General features: G+C 39.7%; 1 protein-coding gene across 2 annotated transcripts in view; it reads left to right on the plus strand.

Moving 5' to 3' along the window:
• MET (MET proto-oncogene, receptor tyrosine kinase) overlaps positions 1–21894 on the plus strand; it is a gene marked incomplete at both ends in the record, with an annotated part of 69425 nt that overhangs the window by 36659 nt on the left and 10872 nt on the right. The window contains 7 exons of one of the 2 annotated variants that reach the window (XM_079549530.1): positions 2–138; positions 2288–2452; positions 3310–3409; positions 12396–12614; positions 18100–18246; positions 20267–20423; positions 21207–21347. In XM_079549530.1, the coding sequence (XP_079405656.1) occupies positions 2–138; positions 2288–2452; positions 3310–3409; positions 12396–12614; positions 18100–18246; positions 20267–20423; positions 21207–21347 (1066 nt within the window). Of the gene's footprint in view, position 1; positions 139–2266; positions 2453–3309; positions 3410–12395; positions 12615–18099; positions 18247–20266; positions 20424–21206; positions 21348–21894 lie in introns of both variants that reach the window. The other variant, XM_079549529.1, reaches the window with a different exon arrangement.

Below are 21894 nucleotides of genomic sequence, written 5' to 3' on the forward strand. Positions count from 1 at the left end.
GAATCCCATAATAACAAGTATCTCCCCCACCTATGGCCCCAAATCTGGAGGAACATTGCTAACAATAGCTGGCAAATACCTAAACAGTGGAAAATCCAGAAGGATTTTTGTTGGTGAGAAACCATGCAGCTTGAAAAGGTAATGTATAAAAAAAAAAATAATAATAATGTAAAACAATGCTTTAATATTGGTTAAAATATCATGGAGTTAAAAATAAATTAAAAAAAAAAACACACTGCTCTCCATCTCACATATCAGGGAACAGAGACTGCAGTAAGCATTCATTTCTGGCTTAGGTCCTGAGTGTCTAGAAGCTTCCTAGAAAGGACTGCAGTTCACTAGAAGTCTCACTGCGTGATGCATCACAGCATCATTTCAGCACTCTTCCTGATATGTATAAAATAGTTTTAAGGATTAAGCCAGAATTTCTTCATGGCTCTTTACTGGATCCAGTAGGAACTCAGCCAAGAACATTTGACATGTGAAAATGCTTTGAATCTTATCTGAATGTCAGTGTTTTTAAAATAATAAGTACAGATTCTCTGTAATAGGCAACCAAGCATTCCGAATTCAGTAGCCGTTTGGCAACATTGTAAACCTTGTTTGGTCCTCTTTTGGGTAGAGCAGGCTGGCTCCCATTGGTGTGAACAGAATTGTCACCTCCACTACCAAGGGCAGAATCAGGCCAACTGTGTTCCAGGAACAAGGTGTTCTGCAATTTGTGTACATTTTAGGTCTCTCCTAAAGATTTTGAAAAGTTATAGTGATGAAAAGTCATACTTGCAGAGGATGCAAAGAAGGAATAGCTTATTAGTTAATGTCAGACTTGAAGTCAGGAGAGCTGAATTTTATTCTTTGCTGGTAAATGATTTATGTTATGTTCTTGATCAGAACAGCTAAGTCTCCTGACTAAATCAACAAAGGGATTTAGGTATTCAAACTCAATATTTAATCACTACCAAGATCTTCAGCTGCTACTTAATACTTCAGGGTAGGCTTTATTGATATCATCTGATCAGCTATTGGACAAATACATGGAACATTTAGGAATAATTCATTTAATCCATTTGAGATGCCTATTGTGGGGGTGAGATGACTGCCCCCTCAGAGGCAGATCTAGGCTTCAGGCTTATCCAGTAGACACTCCCAGCACTCCTCTTCTTACAAGCAAAGTTGTATAGATTCATATACGAAGGTCTTAGCCAGTTTTTCAGGTTAGATATTTCTCAACCCAAAGTGTGATGTTCCCTCTTGGGAGTAATGCCCGCTTCTGAGTATAGCTGGATCAAGAGTGAATTTTATTTTTGTTTTCTTTCCTTTAAAAGATGGTAAACATTTCTAGACATTTATGAATGAATCACTACCACCTTACTGCACACTGCAAACACTACCTTCCTGGAAAGCTCTAGAACTAGTAGAAAATGCCTGTTTATCTGATTTGGAAATATCTTTTGAGAATGGTCTCACCTAGAGGGCAATTGAATGTGGTTTGGCCCAAATCACTGAAACCACCTGCTAGAATATTATTTTGCTTTTCCAATCAATTTTTGCACTTGCCTTTGTTGTGCCCTTGTGGTCGCAATTTACGTGCTTCAACCTTCAGGATCCTTCACCTCACCCAATGATCTCAGCACAGGAAGACTTCCAGGGCCAAGCATGAGAGAAAGAGGGAAAGGTGAATATCTCCAAGACTGCTGCTGTGCCGGGTTTGGCCAGCTCTTTATGAATTTTCGCCTACTCCTCCTTTCTCCTTGCCCTCTCCTGCCTATCCCTTGTTAGTAAGTGGAGCCAATAGATTCCCCCAGTGCAGAACATCTCTGAAAAGATGGTGCATATCCTGCCACCCTTTTTTTTTTTTTTTTTTTTTTTTGAGTTTTTTAACACAGGCCCAGTCCCGTGCATTAGAAAGAGAAATATGTTGTTGCCTAGTCACGGCAGAAAAAGTCATTCTCCTTGAACTTGGTGTCATTTTCCAGGCTGGAAGCTGCCTTTGCACAGGGCAACATGTGCATTCACAGGGCTATCACTGGCACTGAGGAAATGCTTTTCACCAGACAAGGTGCACGGCAGTCAAATTAAGGTGAATCTGGAGCCTAAGAAGCGTTGTTGCTTTTTCTACATTGTGCTGTGCTTGTTTTCTGCAACATGAGCCTTCTTTGGTGACTATCAGTAACATTTCTTTTTCACACGCGGATCTTTAGGTGGGTTTAGGGCTTACTGAAGGGTAAGATTTTAAACAGACTATGTGTTTTATAACACTAACAAGCAAGCCTTTCTCTGTTTCCAGCACATCGGAAAGCACTGTGGAGTGCTACACTCCAGCACAAGGAATCCCACAGGAATACCGCGTGAGGGTGGGAATCGACGGAGCTATCAGAGATGCAAAAGGTTATTTCACCTACAGGGAAGACCCCGTTGTTTTAAAAATTCATCCAGCTAAATCTTTTCTTAGGTGAGTAAAAATTACTCATAGAAATAAGAGAAGAAATGAATGAAAGAAGCGTGGCTGTGCCGTGCAGCAATCTATCAAAAGAAATTGCATTTTTATCTCTATCTGCCATGCCAATTGCTTCTATTATGGTGCAGTTGCAGAGGGCAGATCATTTCCTTTCAGAGGTGAAGGAGAAGGGGGAAGGGCACCTCTGTTCTTTGTGTGATTTAACTCCTAACTGCTGCTGAGTGTACCTGTGATGTCCTGCTGAGATACCTACTGTACAGCTAAGTGGGTTTCCTACGCTGTGTCTGGACATTACACTGATTAGTGAGGAAAATCATTTAATGTGACAAGTCAGCGGTACTAAAGAGAGCAAATGGATTTTAAAACCGTCTAAATCCAGAGAATAATAAATATGAATATATACGTATGGTAGTACGTGTGTATTTTTACGTGACATATTTATTGTATCAGTAGCTCTAATCCAAGCCATCTGCCTTTGCCAAAAAAATGTCAGCAGTAAAAAAGACACCTTTTTCAGCACCACTGAAAGCAGCAAGTAAGTTAGAAAACATTAAATTTGCTCTCCTTTAAAATTCACACATTTGTTTTACATCCTGGCACACCACAATATTTAAAATTAATTTTCTTTTCTTGTATATGGTTAGTTGTTATAACAAGTGTAAAATTTGTTTCCCAGAAAAATAATCTTGCTGCTCAGAGCTATGCATTTGCATTCACCCTGTATATCCCTAGTTCTGGCTTTGTGTTGTCATTTAGTTTAAAATATAATTTGTAATTAAGGTTATCATAGCAGATGCATCATTATCCTACTTACATTTTTTTCTTCTTCTTCTTTTTTTCATTTTCCCTAGTGGTGGAAGTACAATTACAGCTCAGGGAATCAACTTGAATTCAGTGTGCTTTCCTCGGATGGTGATTACTGTACCTAAACTGGGAATGAACTTCTCTGTGGTGAGTCTGTCTTGAAGAAGGCAATCTACTATCTTGCATTGTACATGTGGTGAATGGCACAGAATTTTCAGTCAAAACACTGACTTTTGCCATAAAACTTCAGGGCTTTCACCAATGCTTTCTTCAAAGACTTTTTCAGTGAAAAAAAATAGCTTTACATAGGCAAACTGGAAATTAGAGGAGGAGGAGAATAATGATTTTCAAGAAAACTGTTGCAAAGAGATTAGGCTTTCACAGTGTCCAATAACAAGGTTTTTATATCACAATTTAGCAGTGCAGTTCAATGACTAAGCACAGAACAACAAAATACTTGTATGCCAGATTTACCAGACAAGTTGAAATGTGTTAAGTAGGGGATATATTTCAGTGGTGACTGTGAATATAAGAGGAAAATGAAAAAAATATCAAAGAAAGAGGAAAAGTATGTATAAAATCGAGAGTAGGTGTTGTTTTAAAAAACAGCTAATTGCTGAATTACCTGTTTGGTAAGTTAGAAAACATTTACCCCAAGTTGAGTAACTCATATTGAGAAAGGTTTGGGCATCTGCAGTTCATGAACATAAATTCAGAAGTTTCTTTTGTTATTTGAATTGATAATGTACAGTATCTTAATCTAAATATGATCACCAGGTATAGTCATGTGATCGACTTCAATTTTTATGAGGCAAGATGACATTTATGAGCTACTTGGACTGGAACTGTTTCCTGTAACCTTTTGCCTACACATTTGTCTTACATCTCTGACATTTTCTCATCTTCTGTGGTCTGTTTAGCCTAATTGAAGTTAAATTAACCTACACACATTATAACACGCTACACTACTGCTCAAATTCTTAGCTTGTTTCTAATGAACATCATATGCTACTTCCTGTACTGAATTCTAGTATGTTGGCAAATTTTCCGTTTTTTATATTTTCAAGGTCGTAATATTCTTCATGATCCTGATTTGCATAATATTTTCAGTGTTGGAACCTGAATTTCAGCTGGATGTAATCATGGCTTGTAATTTAGTGGGTACAGATTTAAATCTGGAAATCAGTGCCCCTGCAATTTAACAGTGCTCAGTGTTATCAAAAATGTACTTCACACGAGTTGGGGAATAAAATATTTTGGTGAAATCAACCAAGCTCGGAATTTTTTTATTCTCAGCACTGTGGGCACAATTATTTCTAAGTGCAAAAGATTTGCTGAAATCAGTTCTTTAGATTTTGCTTTGGATATGAGCTTGCTTTCTTTTTCACTCTCTTGCTTTCTCTATTCCCCTGGGAGAATATGCAAAATTCTCCCTCTTCAGGGACAGATTTTGCATACCTTGCTTATCAGATTTCCAGTCAGTAAGCACAGACAATATTTGGAATTTGCTGGAGTTCACAATCTGATTTAGTGTGAGAATTTTAACAATACATGATGTAAAAATATATTGTAACATCATGTTCTTCAAAATCCATGAAGAGAATGTGTCTGGAGACTTTCTCAGGACTCATACAGCTTTAAAAAGATCTGAAGTAAGGAAGTAAATCCATGCTCCAGCAGTGATTGGCAACTCCAGGCAACCAATACTAGAGAAGCAAACAATCCTTTGAGCAGTGATTTCTTCCTGTGCTGCCTTCTAACCTGCTATTTTAAAAAAGGCACAGGCATGGACAGTCACAATTAATCTCCCATATTCTTTTTCTTTCATACCTTTCAATGTGCATTATATTTGTCAACAGACAAGAGGAGTTAAGTCTAAGCCTCCTTGTCCATGAGGGTATCTGTCCCCTACCACTGTCAATATCTTTATGTAGCTCTAGGAATATGAGCCAGTGTAAAAGCAGCTGTGCATGAAGTCACATCCCCCTGCATGGAGGGCTGGGCTATAACCTCCATCAGATTGTAATCAAGAGTGTATAATGCTTTGACACTGCCCAAGTAATATATTTTGTTCCATTGCAATTAAAGGCCTCTGGAACTCCATGGCTTCCCTCTGTGGCAGCTCAGCTCTGCCACATCTCTACCTCAAGTTTATTTCTCCAGGATGAATATTTGTTCTTAGGAGGAAGGGGAACACATAGAAGGAACAAAAAAAAAAAGGTTGCACCATGTAAGTGAGGAAACTGCTTGCAAAGGATGCCTATGGCTGCAACCTGTTTCATTCTGTGTGGGAGATTCTGGGCCCTATGAATGAGCAGTATACCAAAAAACAAACTTGCATCCACTCATTACAGAAATAAATAATGATGAAGAACTCTTTCCAGTAGTGATCCAGAGCAATGCAATGGACAGCTATCATGTTAACAAAGGAGAAAATCAGTTGTAGCCCTGAATAGAGCTAGCCCAGACAGACAGTGCAATGTAAACCAACATAATCAAGTTCTGCAGCTGAGGCAATGTATCTTTTCGCTTCCTTAGCTTGGGAGAGGAGAATGAACTGAGTCATTTTTTAATTGTCCTTTAAGCCCTTTTTCTTTTCAGTTTTCTCATCAGCCTCCAGGAAGCTGCTTTTGTCAGCATTCAGAAACTCTGGCTCTTGGGAAAACTGAAGGCAGCACTGAAACACATCCCAGAGCATCAAAGGAAAGTGCAGCTGGGAGGTACCACAAAGACCTTGCCTGGCCCGCTTCTTTGCAGCAGCAGCAAACATACTCAGACCACTGCCTGACAGATATTTGTCTAGGCTGTTATTAAAGCTCCTTGAAAAGGAAATTTCACAATCTTACTTAAAGAAGCTTTGGAGAGAGCTGCTCTACCTGCTTACCTAGTGGTTTGGAAGTAATTCTTTCTAACAATTAACTCGAATCCCAGCTGCTAATTAGTTTAACCCTCAGTGGACACAAGCAACAGATTACCAGCCCCTCCTGCTAATTTTACTTATTTGCACTATGTTATGATTCAGCCTTTCTCTTTGTCATTTGAAAAAACCAAACCAAACTCTGACCTTACATGATAAATGTAAGAGCTTAGAGCTCTGTTCCCCCTTTCTTCCATCTCCCAGATGCTCTCTCATTTGCTTAAAACTGATGGTGCCTGACTTAAAAGAGCTCTCTCCTTTTCCTGTCATCTATCTGTCCCCAAGCCATTAATTCATTCTGCCAATCTTAATTGGGGCCTGAAGCGCCGATGTAGTTAGGGTGTGAGTGCAGGGTCACTTCAGTAAGCAGGAGGAGCTGTTGGGAGTGCTCAGCATCTCAAAACCTCAGGAGACAGAATCAGCTTGTGCTTCTTGGGGCATCTGCTTCTTTCCAGATGAGCAATGGCTGACACGCCTGAAGGCTGTGTTGCCATTCAGCAAGACCTAGATAGGCTGGAGAGCTGGGCAGAAAAAAAACGGATGAGGTTTAACAAAAGCAAGTGTAGAGTCTTGCATCTGGGGAAGAATAATTGCATGCACCGGTACAGGTTGGGGGATGACCTGCTGGAGGGGAGCTCTGCGGAAAGGGACCTGGGTGTCCTGGTGGATGACAGGTTGGCCATGAGCCAGCAGTGTGCCCTTGTAGCCAAAAAGGCCAATGGCTTACTGGGGTGCATTAAAAAGAGCGTGTCCAGCAGGTCGAGGGAGGTGATCCTCCCCCTCTACTCTGCCCTGGTGAGGCCTCATCTGGAGTACTGCGTCCAGTTCTGGGCTCCCCAGTACAAAAAAGACAAGGATCTCTTGGAAAGAGTCCAGCGGAGGGCCACGAAGATGGTGAAGGGCCTGGAGCATCTCTCCTATGAGGAAAGGCTGAGTGAACTGGGTCTGTTCAGCCTTGGGAAGAGAAGACTGAGAGGGGACCTGATCCAGGTCTATAAATATCTAAGGTGTGAGGGGCAGAATGGCGAGGCCAGACTGTTTTCAGTGGTGAGTGGAGACAGGACAAGGGGAAACGGCTGGAAACTGCAGCATAGGAAGTTCCGCACAAACATGCGCAAGAACTTCTTTACAGTGAGGTGACGGAGCACTGGAACAGGCTGCCCAGGGAGGTGGTGGAGTCTCCTTCTCTGGAGATGTTCAAGACCTGCCTGGATGCCTACCTGTGCGACCTGCTGTAGGGAACCTGCTTTGGCAGGGGGGTTGGACTTGATGATCTCTGGAGGTCCCTTCCAACCCCTACAATTCTGTGATTCTGTGATTCTGTAATAGAGCTGGTAATTTCTATGGAAAAGCAGCCCATAAGAATTGCAGTGTCATTGAAACTGAAAAGCTCTGGGAGCAGATGCCAGCCTCCTGTAGAAGAAACATGGAAGTTGCACACATTTGCACTTCAGTATTCCTGAAAATTTCTCTTCTGTAACATAAAAATAAGTTGCTTCAATTTCATAATTTTCTTTTCATATTTATTTAAATGTCATTGAAATTATTCAATACTATGTTCATATTAATTGTGTTTATATTATGTTCCACTAACACTGTCAATATGTCTTGCCTTCTTCAAATTCATCATTTCAACAAGTGGAAAAAATGTTCTAGCTATTGAACCATATGTTTCAGTATTTGCAACATGTTTCTTTTTAATTGTGGTTTCATGAGTTCTTTTGACCATTTGTTCTTATTAAGTGCAAAAAATATGAATTTGAGGAGTGCTGCATGAATTCCTCTTCCCGAGAGCTCTAGACAGTGCATAAGCATACACCAACCCTCTTACTTCTGCTCACACATTCAGTTCCTCTGTGAGATGCACAAGGAGGATAGCAACTCATTCCTTCCTTTCACTTTGCATTGTTTCTGTGTAAAAGCAGGGCATGGTGGGGGGTGGTGTTTGATCAGGAGCCTGTCTACAAAATAAGTACCTTGTGACTTCTATAAGTCCTGCTTGATGATTCTCCTGCACTTGAAGGTCTTGAGACCAATATTTTCTCTTTGAAAGGCTGTAATAGTAAGTTCTCAATAGTGAGTTGTCATCTGAGGATCCTTTGGAAGAAGAATTAAATATTAGAATCTTTATTCATAATACCTGTCAAACTAGCTAGAATTCACCCACTAAAGTCTTTCATAGATTTATTTAATAATAATAGAAGAAATTCTCTGAGAACTGTGGATGGTGAGTGCGGGATTACTGAAGTTATTCCTGATTTTATATCCAGAACTACTTGGGGTCAGATCTTCTAGCTATGTTCACTCTGTGGAACAATGCTGCCACAGAAGCTCAGTAAAGATCTTCCCTCACAAAGGGGAAACATGGCCTTTCTTTCCGTGCTGCATCTGCATCTCATGTACATTTCTCACAGAGAAAGGAATTCAGTGGTCTATCAGAAAAGATCCCATGCTGCAAACTCATCGGGTCCCTGGTATTGTTATCACATACATTAATCATCCTGAGCCCAAGGACTCCCAGTCAGTATCAGTCATATTGTGTGAAGAGCTGGCTCTCAGATGCAGGAGCAAGAGGCACTTTCTGGCCCAGTAATTTGATAAACTGAAAATATCATCTCCAGTGTTTACATCTAAGAGACAACTGGAATTAAAATGTTGCCAAACCATTAGAACCAACTGAAATGACAGCAAAAGCCCATGAGCTGCCTGAAAATCTTCAAGATACTCTGCTTGAGTGTCACTGCTGCATTTCTCACCTACACATAAAAGCCTTCTGAATGGGCTTTCCTCAAGTTCGACCTGAATTCTCATTTCTCTCTTCTAAGAAATCATTCTTGGCAGAGACAGGTGGAGAGCCTCTTGGTCTGTCTTTAACCTCATTCATCTTTCATTTCTCACTGGAACTCCAAAAGTTTAGACTTCTTATGAAAGGACAAATTGGTGTTTTTCTCCCTTCTGACTGCTACAGATCCTGTAATACACATCCGACTGCCCCTCTCTTATCTGGGTCGACTGCTAAGAGACCTTTGAAGCTCCAAGGTTCTCCCTCATGCTTTTCCCGTAGTTGTGTCAGATGAAAAAAAATTGAATTGGGCATTGAAGTTCAGATTCTGTAGGTCAGGTTTGAATTAATTGCCTCAAGGGTCATATTTTACGAATGAAGCAAGAATACATACCTTTAAGTGATGAGTCATATGCATTGTGCAATGGATTATTATTCCCTTTGGGGCATAGTATTTATTTATGCTTGTGAAATGCTTCATAATTTTTACATCTTTTCTTCCTTATTGTCTTCAGATGTAGATTATAGTCATAGGAAGAACACAGGTTTGGCTTTTAAAGTGAATGTACTCTAAAGCCTAATTAAATAAAAGTTAAAGGTGCTGGGTGATAGGCAGTATCTTAATTGAGTAGGCAATAGATTGAATTTGTTTTTTTCTTATAGATCCTCAATCCAATATTTCTTGAAAACTAAACCATCATATTCTTCAATTGCTAAAACCAATTTCAAGGTAAAAATGTCATGTCAAATCATGTACCAATAAGGGCATTGCAAATAAGATTTTTCTTGACCTTACCAATCAGTCACATTGCATCCCCTCCAAAGAGTATTATTAGATTTTTATCATTCTCTGAAAGCATCCTCTTCAGAGACCAGCCTGATAAAGTAAAGTATCTGATTCTAATAGATAGCCACAAACAAAGTTATGAATACCACTGCTATTCATTTAACAGACATCACTGGTCTACAGTAGATAAAAAGTCTAATGAATTTACATTAATCAAATAAATATAATGATTACCTAGGACATAATTGGTTTTATAATTATATATATATTTCAGTAATCTCTTTCTAGAATTGACACATTATGATATATAACTTTACGAATATTCATATATCATGGAAAATCTGACTCAGTCATGCATTATATTAATGATGCATCCAATTAATACAATACTGATTCAAATGAATTTCTACATCCATGTGACATAATAAAGCATGAGCTGTGATAAATGGTCTGTAGCAAGGCATTCAAAAGAGAAAGAACAAAAATTCTCTGATCCCAAAAGAAAACGAAGGGAAATTCTGCCTTGACTCGTGTCCTGCAGATTGCCTTTTTGTTATGGGACAACTATTCCTGAATTAGGAATCCGTATGAGCTGTTAGTTGCATGGGTGCAAGTTTCCCTGACTTTAATGAGAGCTACTCTGAGTTATTTAACTGAGCATAAAACTCACAGCTCACAGATACATAGATCTTGTGATAGAGCTCCAAATGTCTAATGCTCAGTTTCAGAACCTTAAACGTGTTTTTCTGGGCAGACTTAAGATTTCATAATATTATGCAAAGAAAGAGAATTGCTATGGTGATAAAAAAAAAAAAAGCACTGATTTGCAGTTATCTAATTTAATCTTACTTTTCAAGTTAATATGAGTACATAATTGATATAGCTTGAAATGTTATGTCACTGATTGGAAACAAAGCAAAATTACATTGCATTAATTTAGCATATTAGAGAAAAATGTAAACCAATTTCACAGCTTCTTCAGACAGCATTTTATAATGAGAACCAATTTGATTTGCAAGACAAAACAGAAAATATATGTATATATTGGCCCTTCCTCAATGCACAAAGGTATTCAACAGCACTGTTGGTTTTACAGGGAAATATCATGTAGATCAAATGTAAGGTTTATGATGACCAGTATATAAGTCCCATTTTTACGGGGCCACATGTCAGCCACTCTATTTAAAGCAAAGAGCAATGTAACGTCTGCTTTCAGAACAGGGAACTACTTATACAAGGCTTACACAAAACTACTGTGGAGCTGAAGCAACTGTGCCAGAAGTCCTTCAACCGTATCCACTGCAGGAGGCATGAAGGGGAGGCACAGCGAAGGGAGAACACAGCACAATCATAAAAGAGCCTCTTTGCAATGTGTGTGATGCTGCCCAGCACCCACCACGCTTCCCATCGATGCTTGTAGATGTGCTGTTGACAATATAATCCAATTAGTTATCTAGAACACCCTGAAGAGAGAAAAGTTGATCCTTAGAGAGTGCTGCTCATCAATTTAAAGTTATTGTATCTAGTCATATCTATTACTATTATGTTATTATTATAAAGTTATATCTGTTAAAGTCTAAAACAGATCAGATGAACGTCTCCTCTTCTATCAAGGGAATTCAGAGAACTAACTGAATTCTGGGTGTCTGCATGCAGGCTGGATGAATCTCACCCGCAAGGATTCGCATCTTGTCTGTCTTGGGAAACCTGTGTCAAGGTGCTGCTGGACGGATGGAAGCACCCTGGCCACACATCTTACTCTGATTCACTCCAAAGCACAGTATATTCCCTAGGAGGTCTTCTGGAGCAAGAGTTTCATCTTTCCCCTGAGAAGCATTGTTTGGTCCAGAGCACACCATTAGTGGGAATAAGTGCAAGTGAAGGGAAAGTGGTGCTTCACATGTGACGTCAGGCAGCTTTCACACTGCACTGAGAGGCAAACCTTCATCCCCACTCATCCAGGGATGTACAGCATGAAGCAGAACCTTCCGTCAGCACATCCCAGAGGAACTTACTTGTGTTATACCTAAGCACCAAATGCCATGATTCTGGGGTCCTACACCTGCTGTTGTAGAAAGAAGATACGTTTTGCTGAAGTTTCATAGGCCAATGCCCAGCTACACCATGAATAAACATAGCGTACTTTTATTTTCTACTGTTTTAGTCAGATGCATTTGCCTTATTTTTAATTTCTCTTCTGATCTCTTGCTATTGCTTTGGTAGTATAAAAGGCAGAGAAATCCATGTTGTGTTTGCTCTGACACAGGCTGGATATTGGAGTTATGGCTGCTTTGTGTCCCCATACAGGCCAGTGAAAGGGTAGCCTGCTGATGGTCTTTGGCATTGGAAATAATTTTCCAATTATCTTCAAAATATTTACTTTAAAAGTGCTGTGAACAATCAGGCCAGGAAGCTTGTTTACTTGAACATTTCCTCAACGAGAGTGCAAACACCACTGAGTTTTTACACCCTTCTCCCCACTTAAACAAACGCTGAGTAGCCTTGATCAGGATTTTGCTTTGGTTAAAGAAGAACAAGACTTCTGGTGTTTATTTTTTCAATATATGTGTATTGTTAAACAACTGCTATGTTTATCAGTTACTTCCTATGCACGTACTTACTCCAATTCTTCCTTTCTTTCCTATAGGCATGTAACCACCGTTCTAGTTCAGAGATAATCTGCTGTACAACTCCTTCCCTAAAAGCCTTCAATCTTCAACCACCCTTTGTAACCAAAGTATTCTTTATTTTTGATGGTGTCAGCTCTCTGTACTTTGATTTTGATTATGTAAATAATCCTGTATTTAAACATTTTGAAAAGCCAGTGCTCATCTCAAGGAGCAACCCAAACGTTCTGGAAATTAAGGTAAGAAATGCTGAAATAAGTTTTTAAGTTATTCATTTTTCAATGGAACTACTCATACCTGCACTGAAAGTTGTGAAGTGCACATCAGCGCTGTACTGTGGAACAGACCTGTTGATAAATTAGAGGAAGTCCCAAGGAAACAAAGGCAGAGAGGAATGGAGCACAGTGTTTTTGGCAGTGCTTTCTCCCAAACCTCACATTGTCACAACTTAAAAGATAAAGAGGTGAAACCAAAGGCGTTCCGGGGCGGTTGCTGACATCAGGTGGGGAGGGAGAGGGGCTTTCCCCAAGCTCTGAGCTGTGAGTGAGACAAGTGTAACAGAATCTGACTGCTACAGGCTGTGTCACCAGTCTAGGATTAAACATGGCCAGCAGCCCAGAACTTGAAGTGTGTGGTCTGTGTGTGTCCCAGCTCTTACTGTCATACAGTTTTGTGTTCTTCCTCATGGATGATGTGGAGTCACCTTTAAGAAGTGTCCCAGCAGTTTTGGCTTTCTAAAGCCGAGGGAAATTCTGGTCTGTGCACAGTCACTGAAGATCAGCCACCAATGTAGCCTAAATATTTATGGATCCATGAAAAATGCAAAGTTAATACTGACTGCTAGCTAAAAGAGCTCTGAAAATAACCTGGTGGGCACTCAGGACCATCTCTCAGGAATTTGGGGCCCTCAGAGGCACAGTCTTCTTTGTACAAGAGTACTGCAGAGAATGTTAAACTAATTTGGGAATCTGATTTCCTGAAATTTAGTACTTTTCTGATTTAGAGTGTCAAAAAGAAACAGGATAAAAATACAGGGAATTCTAACTTACAGTGAATGAGTATGAAAATTTATTGTGTACATTTCATTTCCATAGAATATTTATAATTTATATGGCACAATGAAACTTGTAGATAAAAGAATCTCCCTCAGTGGTGTCCCTGCTCCATTGCTCTTTAAGCCAAAACTCTTTTTCCCTATACAGCCATGAAATCTAGGAGCCCTGAGGTTTTTGACTTCAAGATGGTCCAATGAGCCAACTTCTAACTGCAGAAAAGCAGAAGGGCTTACTTCAGGGACTGTCACGCAGGGTCCCAGTCAAACTCTCTGATATGACGTGACACCAAAGTGTGGTGGGCAGATTCCAAAGAATAATCAATCTAGAGTTTTTTGTTATTTTGTTTTTTCTACTTGGAAATCCTGGTCAACCAATCACTCCTTCCTCACTGCAGAGTAACTGTTTGCCTTTTCACAGAGACATACTAAAAAGAGTGCTGGTGTGCAGATTAGCGGAGAGCTGGGAATACATAGATTCTGTATGGCTCAGTGCCTCTGTGCAGTGACAGCAGCAAGTTCCAGTTGTTTCCAGGTCACACATATCAACCAATTGGAAAGAAAGAAGACTAATTTAAGAAGAAACATTGAATAAATTAGATTGGAAGGAACCTCTGGAGGTCTTCATAGTCTAACTCCCTTGATCAAAAAGCAGTGCTAAGTTTAAAATTAGGTCAGGTTGCTTATGGCTTTGTCCAGATGAGGTTCGAAATTCTTCAAGGATGGAGATTTTACAGTTTAGAAAAAAAAATAATCCAGTTCCCCTAACGTCACTTTGTGCATCCTGTGCTGAATTCAGCCCCTTTTCTATATCAGCAGCCCTCTGTATTTTCCTCAGTTTGTCATTATTTCTCTTTTACTGTGTGGCCCAACATTCAATACAATTATTCAGGTGTGGCCTTGCAAGTGCAGAGCAAGGATAACAATCACTTCCTTCCATCTCAAGTATATGCTGCTACTAAAGTATGTGATGAGCTGTTCTTTTGTCCAGGTTGTTGATGAATATTTTAAATGCTATTGGTCTCAGCATCAGCCACTGAAAAACGCCACTTGTTAGATTTGCAATCTTTAAGTTGATGGTACATTCATTTTCTTTACCCAGTCTATACTCCACTCATCCAGCCTGTATCAAGTGAATTTGTTTTCAATACTAGGAGAGATTGTGTTGCAAACCTTGCTGAAAGCAAGGTAAACATTTTCAAATGCTCTCATTTCATCTGCAGAACCAGTTATTTCCTCACAGGGGGCAATCAAGCCACTTACGCAAAATCTGCTCCTGGGAAGTCTATTCTGGCTATTCCCAACTGCCTTCCTGTCCTTCATCTGCCTGGAAAAGCTTCCCGGTTAACTTATTTCATAATCATTCCAGGAACTTAGGTTAAAAATCAGGTGTTTTGTTGGTGTTTTTTTTCCAAACTCTCTTCTTTTGCTCTTGGATCTTTTACTTTGCCTTAAGGAAAACTCCCTGGTGCTATTTATTGACAGGAAGAATCCACTGAGATGAGGGAGGCTGGCTGAGAACTGTTCCACTGACAACTGCCCAAACTAACAATTTTGTAGTACTGATGTCACCCTTAGTCAAGGCACACAAGGCAAATGTCTACCTAAACCTAATGCCCTGATTATTTCTTGGCAACCAACTGAAGAATGACATTGGTGAAAGTTGGTCTCCACAACAAAACATGAACAAGCCCCAATTTAGCATCCTCTAAATAGAATTAGTTATAGTGGGATGCTTCTATCAAAACAGTGAGGCAGCTTTCAGAAATTATATTAAGGAGCCAAAAGATCATTACAAGCCATATTGCCAACACTTTTCCCTCATCCCATACCCACATACAAAAATACACACATACAAGTTTACATGCCTCATGGTCATATTTTGTGCGGTAATTAAGCAAGCTCAGCATGAAATTAAATGGCAGCTTGCTTCAGTGAACAGGCTGTTCTACCAAACCAAAGTTCTTTTATCTATTTCTTAATTAGTTTCAGAGAGAAGGAGGGATCTTTTATCACAAGTTTTTCAATCAGACTAATCTACTGTGACATATTAACTTCCATCAAATGATTGTGGGTCCTGATTAAAAGGTACTATTTGGTTTTCCCTGATGACCAAAAAACATTTTTGTAAGAAAATGTTATGTGCAAGAAAACATTGTGTCTAGTGTCTAAAATACAGTCAGGGCACTATGCACCATAAATGCCAGCCTTCCTTGTGTTCAGTGCCAGCCCTTTTGTCTTCCACACTACCACATCTCTTAAGGACCCACATCATCACTGTCTTCTTCTGCCAAGTATGTGACTCTTTGAAGTCTCTCAGTGCCCGCCATGCCCCGGTCAGAACGGTCACAGCAGAGCGGCTTGAAGCACTTCACTGCTTCAACACCACAGAGACGTTACTTTAGAAGAGCTCCCATCTCCTGCCAATATAGGAAGCTCACAGAGTAGGAAAAACTTGCTGTCAGGGAAGAGTGAAGAACAGAATCTGCTAAAGACTCTGCTCATGGCCTCCCGTAAGAGCTGCTGATCTGGACCAGGAAGGACCTGATAGCTTTTCAGAGCACTGACTCCTGCACTCAGTTCACTTTGTGCAGTTGGGAACTTCTGACCAAAGTCATGTCAAGAAAGCCGCCTGTCTGTAGGTACTGCAAGCAGTAACACACTGCAAAGACAGGGTAACCCCTATATCAGTATCATTCAGCACCCCACATTTGCCAAGGAGAAAGGTGCCCTAATTCTGCCAGGGACATCGCATTGGGGCTCTTGAGAATGTTCTTCAACAGCCTCTTGGTGCAGGAATGACTTCTGAAGTACTGCAGCAGACCGAGGTTTTGGGACTGTGTGCCAGGTCAGATCTGAGGGCTGCAGCAGCAATTGCACAGCTTGCCTCTGCCCAAGCCTGGAGCAGTGGTGCAAGCAGGGCAGACAGTGGTGAAGAAGGGGCCTTGCTTTACTCCTGTGTCACTTCTTTTGTTTTGCATCGTCTGGCCATAGCCTGAGCCGCACACAATCTGCAGAGGCCTGGCCTGGTCAGGAGTTGTGCTGATGCGCCAAGCCAGTGCCAGGTCTCTGCATGCTTCCATAAGAGGCCTAGGCCTACATGACTAGCACGTATTTATAAATTTTTCACCAGAGAAATAAGCAGCACAAATGTCATGTTTCACATCACATTTGAGATCTTGGATGTTCTCTGCCACACCTGTCTTCACTGTAACTGACTAAGGACCGCACTGGGAAATATCAGTATGATTATTTCCTTTGGCTAAGCATCAGTTTTGGTGGAGGAAATTTCCTAAGATCTGGTGCAGAAGGAAAACAGAGGCCACTCATCCACATTCTCCATGACCATACATTTGTCCTGAACACAGGAGACCCAAGTTCAGGTCTTTTAAGGTAATAATTCAAAGGATAGATTTGAACTTGAATGGTTCACAATCTGCAGTAAGTTTCCAGACTAATGAGCACTAAAGCACCAGTCAATGCCTGGCCCACTGAATATTCAACACCAAACAGAATGGCTCCAAGTAGATAGAAAAAAAAATAGCAAAATGGACTTTTTTTGCCAGCAATTAAAAAGCACTCACCTGGGGTATGGCTTTGCCAGTCAAAATAGGTCATTAAAGTGGCTATCCTTTATTTTTATTACAATTTCCCCAGGGGTCAGCCTCTTTCTGCAACAGACCTAAAAAAAAGCATTTTTCAAGGTAACATTTATTTTGCTCTTCGGAATGGGATTCTTATTTTCTTTTCAGTAGACGAGGCCTCACAGCAGTGTCAGGCATGACTCTTTCCTCCTGTCTTGTGAAAAAACTCCCAGCCCAGCCCACATCAATAGACTGCATTACTGTTACTCCCCGTCTACCCTTCTCCCCTTTTACTCCCTCATAATATGCCTGTTCTTTCATCTTATCTTAAGCTGGACTGTAAATGGGTCAGGGCAGCACTGTAGCTTCCTAAATACCAATGTAGTCCTAAGCACAAAAGATCCTGACCTTGGTCTTTGGACACCACTATCACAATACCAGAAGGAATAATATTTCATCCAGGTCTGAGATGTGAAGGCAGCTTTTCTGTGTAGGGAGTGCACTTTTCATGCTGTCATCTTTAACAGAGTTTGTTCTTCTTTGGTCTGAGGAATGTCATTTTAACAGATTTGTGCATTTTTTATTATTAAAATTCAGTCACTCCTTTTTGAGGGCTTCACTCCCTCAGCCATAATCACTTGCAAAACAAAATATTTGAGATGCCTTTAGTTTGTGGATAATATAATGTTCATTTTGTATAAACAACAGGATCACATAATGCTTTCTTTCTTGTGAAAATTATGCAAAAATCTAAACAGGAGCAGCAGAAATTATTCCTCAAACATTTGGATTTTAAGAAGTCCTTATGGGCTGTGTGAGTAGTAGTGACAGGAGATTTTATCCTTAAACATTATTATCCCCCCTTCGCTGGCCTGTCTGTCAAACTCCCATTTACATGAATAAATCTGATATACACATATTGACTGGTCAGTGTAAACTTGTATTAGTCTGTTTTATTTTACAATTGTTGGTTGGGTTTTTTTTTTTTCATTAAAAACATTTTCTAAGGTAATAAAAGCCCTTCTCCCTAATTTTTATGAGAATGTTATGTAATATTAAATTGATTTTTTCTTTTTTTTTTTCCCCAAGGGAAATTATATTGATTCAGAAGCTGTTAAAGGAGAGGTGCTAAAAGTTGGAAATAAAAGCTGTGAAAACCTTCTCTTGCAGTCAGAAACAATTTTGTGCACAGTTCCAAGCGATCTCCTGAAATCCAACAGTGAGCTAAATATAGAGGTGAGGCAGCTACAATGCACATGTGATATTAATATCACCTAATTATCAGTCCCAGTCACACTATTGAATTTACAAACTTCAGATATAAGCCCGATCCTCTGTTTTCAGAGATACCTCCATCTCAGTCTCTGTTTGTTTGGGATGGAAATTCAAATAATGTCAACTATTTTAAAAGAAATATTATCATTATAATTGCCATTACCAGTTTGTACAGAGACTTTTGGAGCCTCGGGCACAAAGTAGAACCTAAACTAAGGACCGCAGAAATAAAATGCTAGTTCTTAATCCAAAGAGAAGTGATGCCATGTGGTGAAGAACAAGAAATTGTAATGGAGTGGGTTTTCTTAGGAGCTCATAAGTCTTTTTTTTTTTTAAGAAAAAAAAAAAAAAGACAACAACAAACTGTGATACAGACAATAGGATTGGATTTCTGAAATATTTTTTCCTCTTTTATACATATATAGTCTCATTAGTTTTGCGAGATGCAGACACTGAGACCAAATGTTTGAGTTTCATCTTTGTTCTCGAGTCATTCACAATTCTACCACAGATTTAAATTGTAGATCCACTGATTCATAGAATAGAACAAAAATCTTTCAACATGTCTGTATTTTTAAAAATATAAATATGTAAAATCACAGGGGAGGGGGAATTTCATTTTAACAAATTAAATTTGTTGAGCATGGACTCCAATTCACTGAAAACAATGGAAACACTAACATTAGCAGTCATCTAAGTTTGACCAGGATCATAGCCTGTGTAAACTCTTTGGAACAGGGACCATCATTTTGTTCTGTGCTTTAATGGCACTCACCTCAATGAGACTCTGTCCTCTGAAAGATGTTTTTATGTGTTACTACAATCTTAGTAAATAGTAATTATTCATTTTAATGCACTAAATGTTAATTTATTTTAATGTACATTTGCTTTGAAAAGTAAGAAATCAAAATCTTGGGCATATCAGACAAATTGTAGAATGAGGTGCAGCTCCCTTCTGGCACATCTGTTTCTCAGATTTGTAAGTGCCTACTTTCATACAGTATTTGCTCATATTTTACATTCTGTACCTATTTGTATTTTACATACTCAATCTCATTCAATCTGTTCTACTACGTGACAGTAGGCCATAACCTCTAAGCAGCACATATGTGCGACACGCATTCCATATGTAGAAAAGGGCACAACACAAAGGGGTTAAATAAGGTTTCTGCTTGTTTACTGGCAAGGAGCCTCAGAAATTGAAGTCTGCCCAGCGAACAAGAAAATTTGCTCTTTTGACGGGCAAATCCATCATTACAGTACCCAGAGGAATGAATTCCACAGGAGAAGGAGAAAAGATGGCCAAATGCATTCCAACTGACTGAGCTAGTGCCGTGTGATCTGAAACAGTTTTTCCCCGTTAGCTGCTTGGTGTTTTGCTCAGTTGTTGATTTGGGGGGTTGTTGTTTTGTTTTGTTTTGTTTCTTTAAACTGTCGACAAGCTAGAAGCTGGCAAGGGACAGCCTCACGTGACCTTGGGAACTCAAATGCAGGCATGCTGTCAACAGAAAGACAGTTTGATGTTACAGACTGGCTATGCCAAAAGGACACATATCAAAGACATTTGGGCTTTTTTTTTTTTTGTAAGCACACATCTCAGCTCATGTATCCATAGGCCTATCCATTTGAGTGAATGTATGAATTTGGTATTTTTAATCTGATAACAACATAACCCTGTTGTGCAGTGTGTGTGTGAGAGAGTGCTGTGTGTGTGGGGTGGCACACACTTAGCTGTGTCCCCACCAGAGCTCCTGAAAGCAAGTAAGGCATCACAAACACAAAGATCTGATTTCACAGACACCAATAAAATCACTTCTGCACTGCCAGTGTCTTATCTCAGTAGAGCATCGTAAAATTGAGATGTATTTCATATGGGATATATCAGTTTATATTCAGTACTAATAATCTGTTTCTTACTTGTCTTTTGAAATCGTCACACTACTTTTTTTTATTTGTTTTTGTTTGTTGTTTTTTTTTCCAGTGGAAGCAAGAAGTTTTGTCAACAGTTATTGGGAAAGTGCTGATCCGGCAAGATCAGAATTTCACAGGACTGATTGCTGGAGTTGTTTCAACATCTGTTTTAATTTTTATCTTTTTGGTATTTTTTCTCTGGAGAAGGAAGAAGAAACAGATTAAAGGTCTATCATAGTAAACTCCAATCAATCATTCAGTTGTTATACCTTAGATTTAAAAAAAAACATTAATTTATGCTCTGATTAAGTGCTGTGCAGTGCCCCTCCGTAACCTGTGAGCTGAAGTTTCACAATGTAGTTCAATGTTTAGATGCATTTCAGCCCTTGGCTGTTGCCTGATCTGGGTGAAGGGCTGCACTGTGCCTGAAGGGGGAAATTCTGAGTTATTAGGGAAACACAGTAACTTCTTTTTCCCAGTCACCTCTACAAGAGGGGCAAGTAGATGGTGCACCCGGAACCACATGTTCTTCAGCTTCCAGTGTCCTTGTAAGTCCCCACACTGAGCCTAGGTTGTGCAAGACAGAGCACTGCAGTATCCTGTTCACTCAAATCAGGGCCTAGGTGAAAGTTTGCCTCCTTTCTGGCCCCTGTGTCTGACTTTACTTCCAGTGGAAACTGCTGCAATATGCAAGTGGGAAGGAGGAGGGAGCTGCTATAGAACCAGATCTTGTCCTGATGTGTTGTCACAGTGCAGTCATGAAGCTGTCCCAGAGGCTTCAGACCTCCCTTGGATCTTTCAGTATGGCCAAGAATGAGACACTAACGCATTACATCAATTCTTGTCCTAGTCAAATAGCTGAAGTTCAGGTCCTGCCTATATTTGCCTCAGACACAACTGACCTTTTTCCTAGCTGAGAGGAACATCTAAAATTAAACGAATTACTAAATTAATGTTATCATTCAGTAAACATGAGGGTGTTACAATATTTCTTTCTCTTTCCCATTCAGATCTGGGAAGTGACCTGGTGCGCTATGATGGCAGAGTGCACACTCCTCACCTGGACAGGCTGGTGAGTGCAAGGAGTGTCAGTCCAACAACAGAAATGGTCTCCAGTGAATCTGTAGATTACAGGTCAACATTCCTAGAAGGTATGTCTGTACTATGAATCTGTACTGATGATACCATTTTATGCATCTTGCTGTTCCTCTGCCTTCAGATTGCAGCCATTTGGGCTGTTTGACCATGTCTCCATTGTACAGGATTATCACATGTTCACTGGTTCACTATTTGAACTGAGCTTCTCAGGTGCTTCCCAAAATTAAGGTGAAAAGAATTTTTACTTTTAGTCTACTTCATTTTCAGGAATTTAATAAACTACTATTAGTAGAAGCTCACTGTAAGCATCTTCCACAATTAATTAGGAGCTAGTGGATCTAATGATTTTGTATTATCATGATGTTTGCCAGACTATGATGAAATCCAGTCTGAAAGTGTGATTTTAAGGATGGCAAGTAGTTTTAATTTCAGCGTGTATCAATGACTTTATAGAGTCATTATAAAGCAGATCTGTCAGCTCAAATGGAAAATGAAACTTTTGTAAACTGGTATTCTTTGGTCTGTTCATCACCTTTCTATAAATGGCAAGTTCTATCACCTAGAAATATTCAGTTTAAAACTGAAGATAAAGGGCTGTAC

Source organism: Tetrao urogallus, assembly GCF_951394365.1.
Source record: "Tetrao urogallus genome assembly, chromosome: 1".
Taxonomy (NCBI): domain Eukaryota; kingdom Metazoa; phylum Chordata; class Aves; order Galliformes; family Phasianidae; genus Tetrao; species Tetrao urogallus.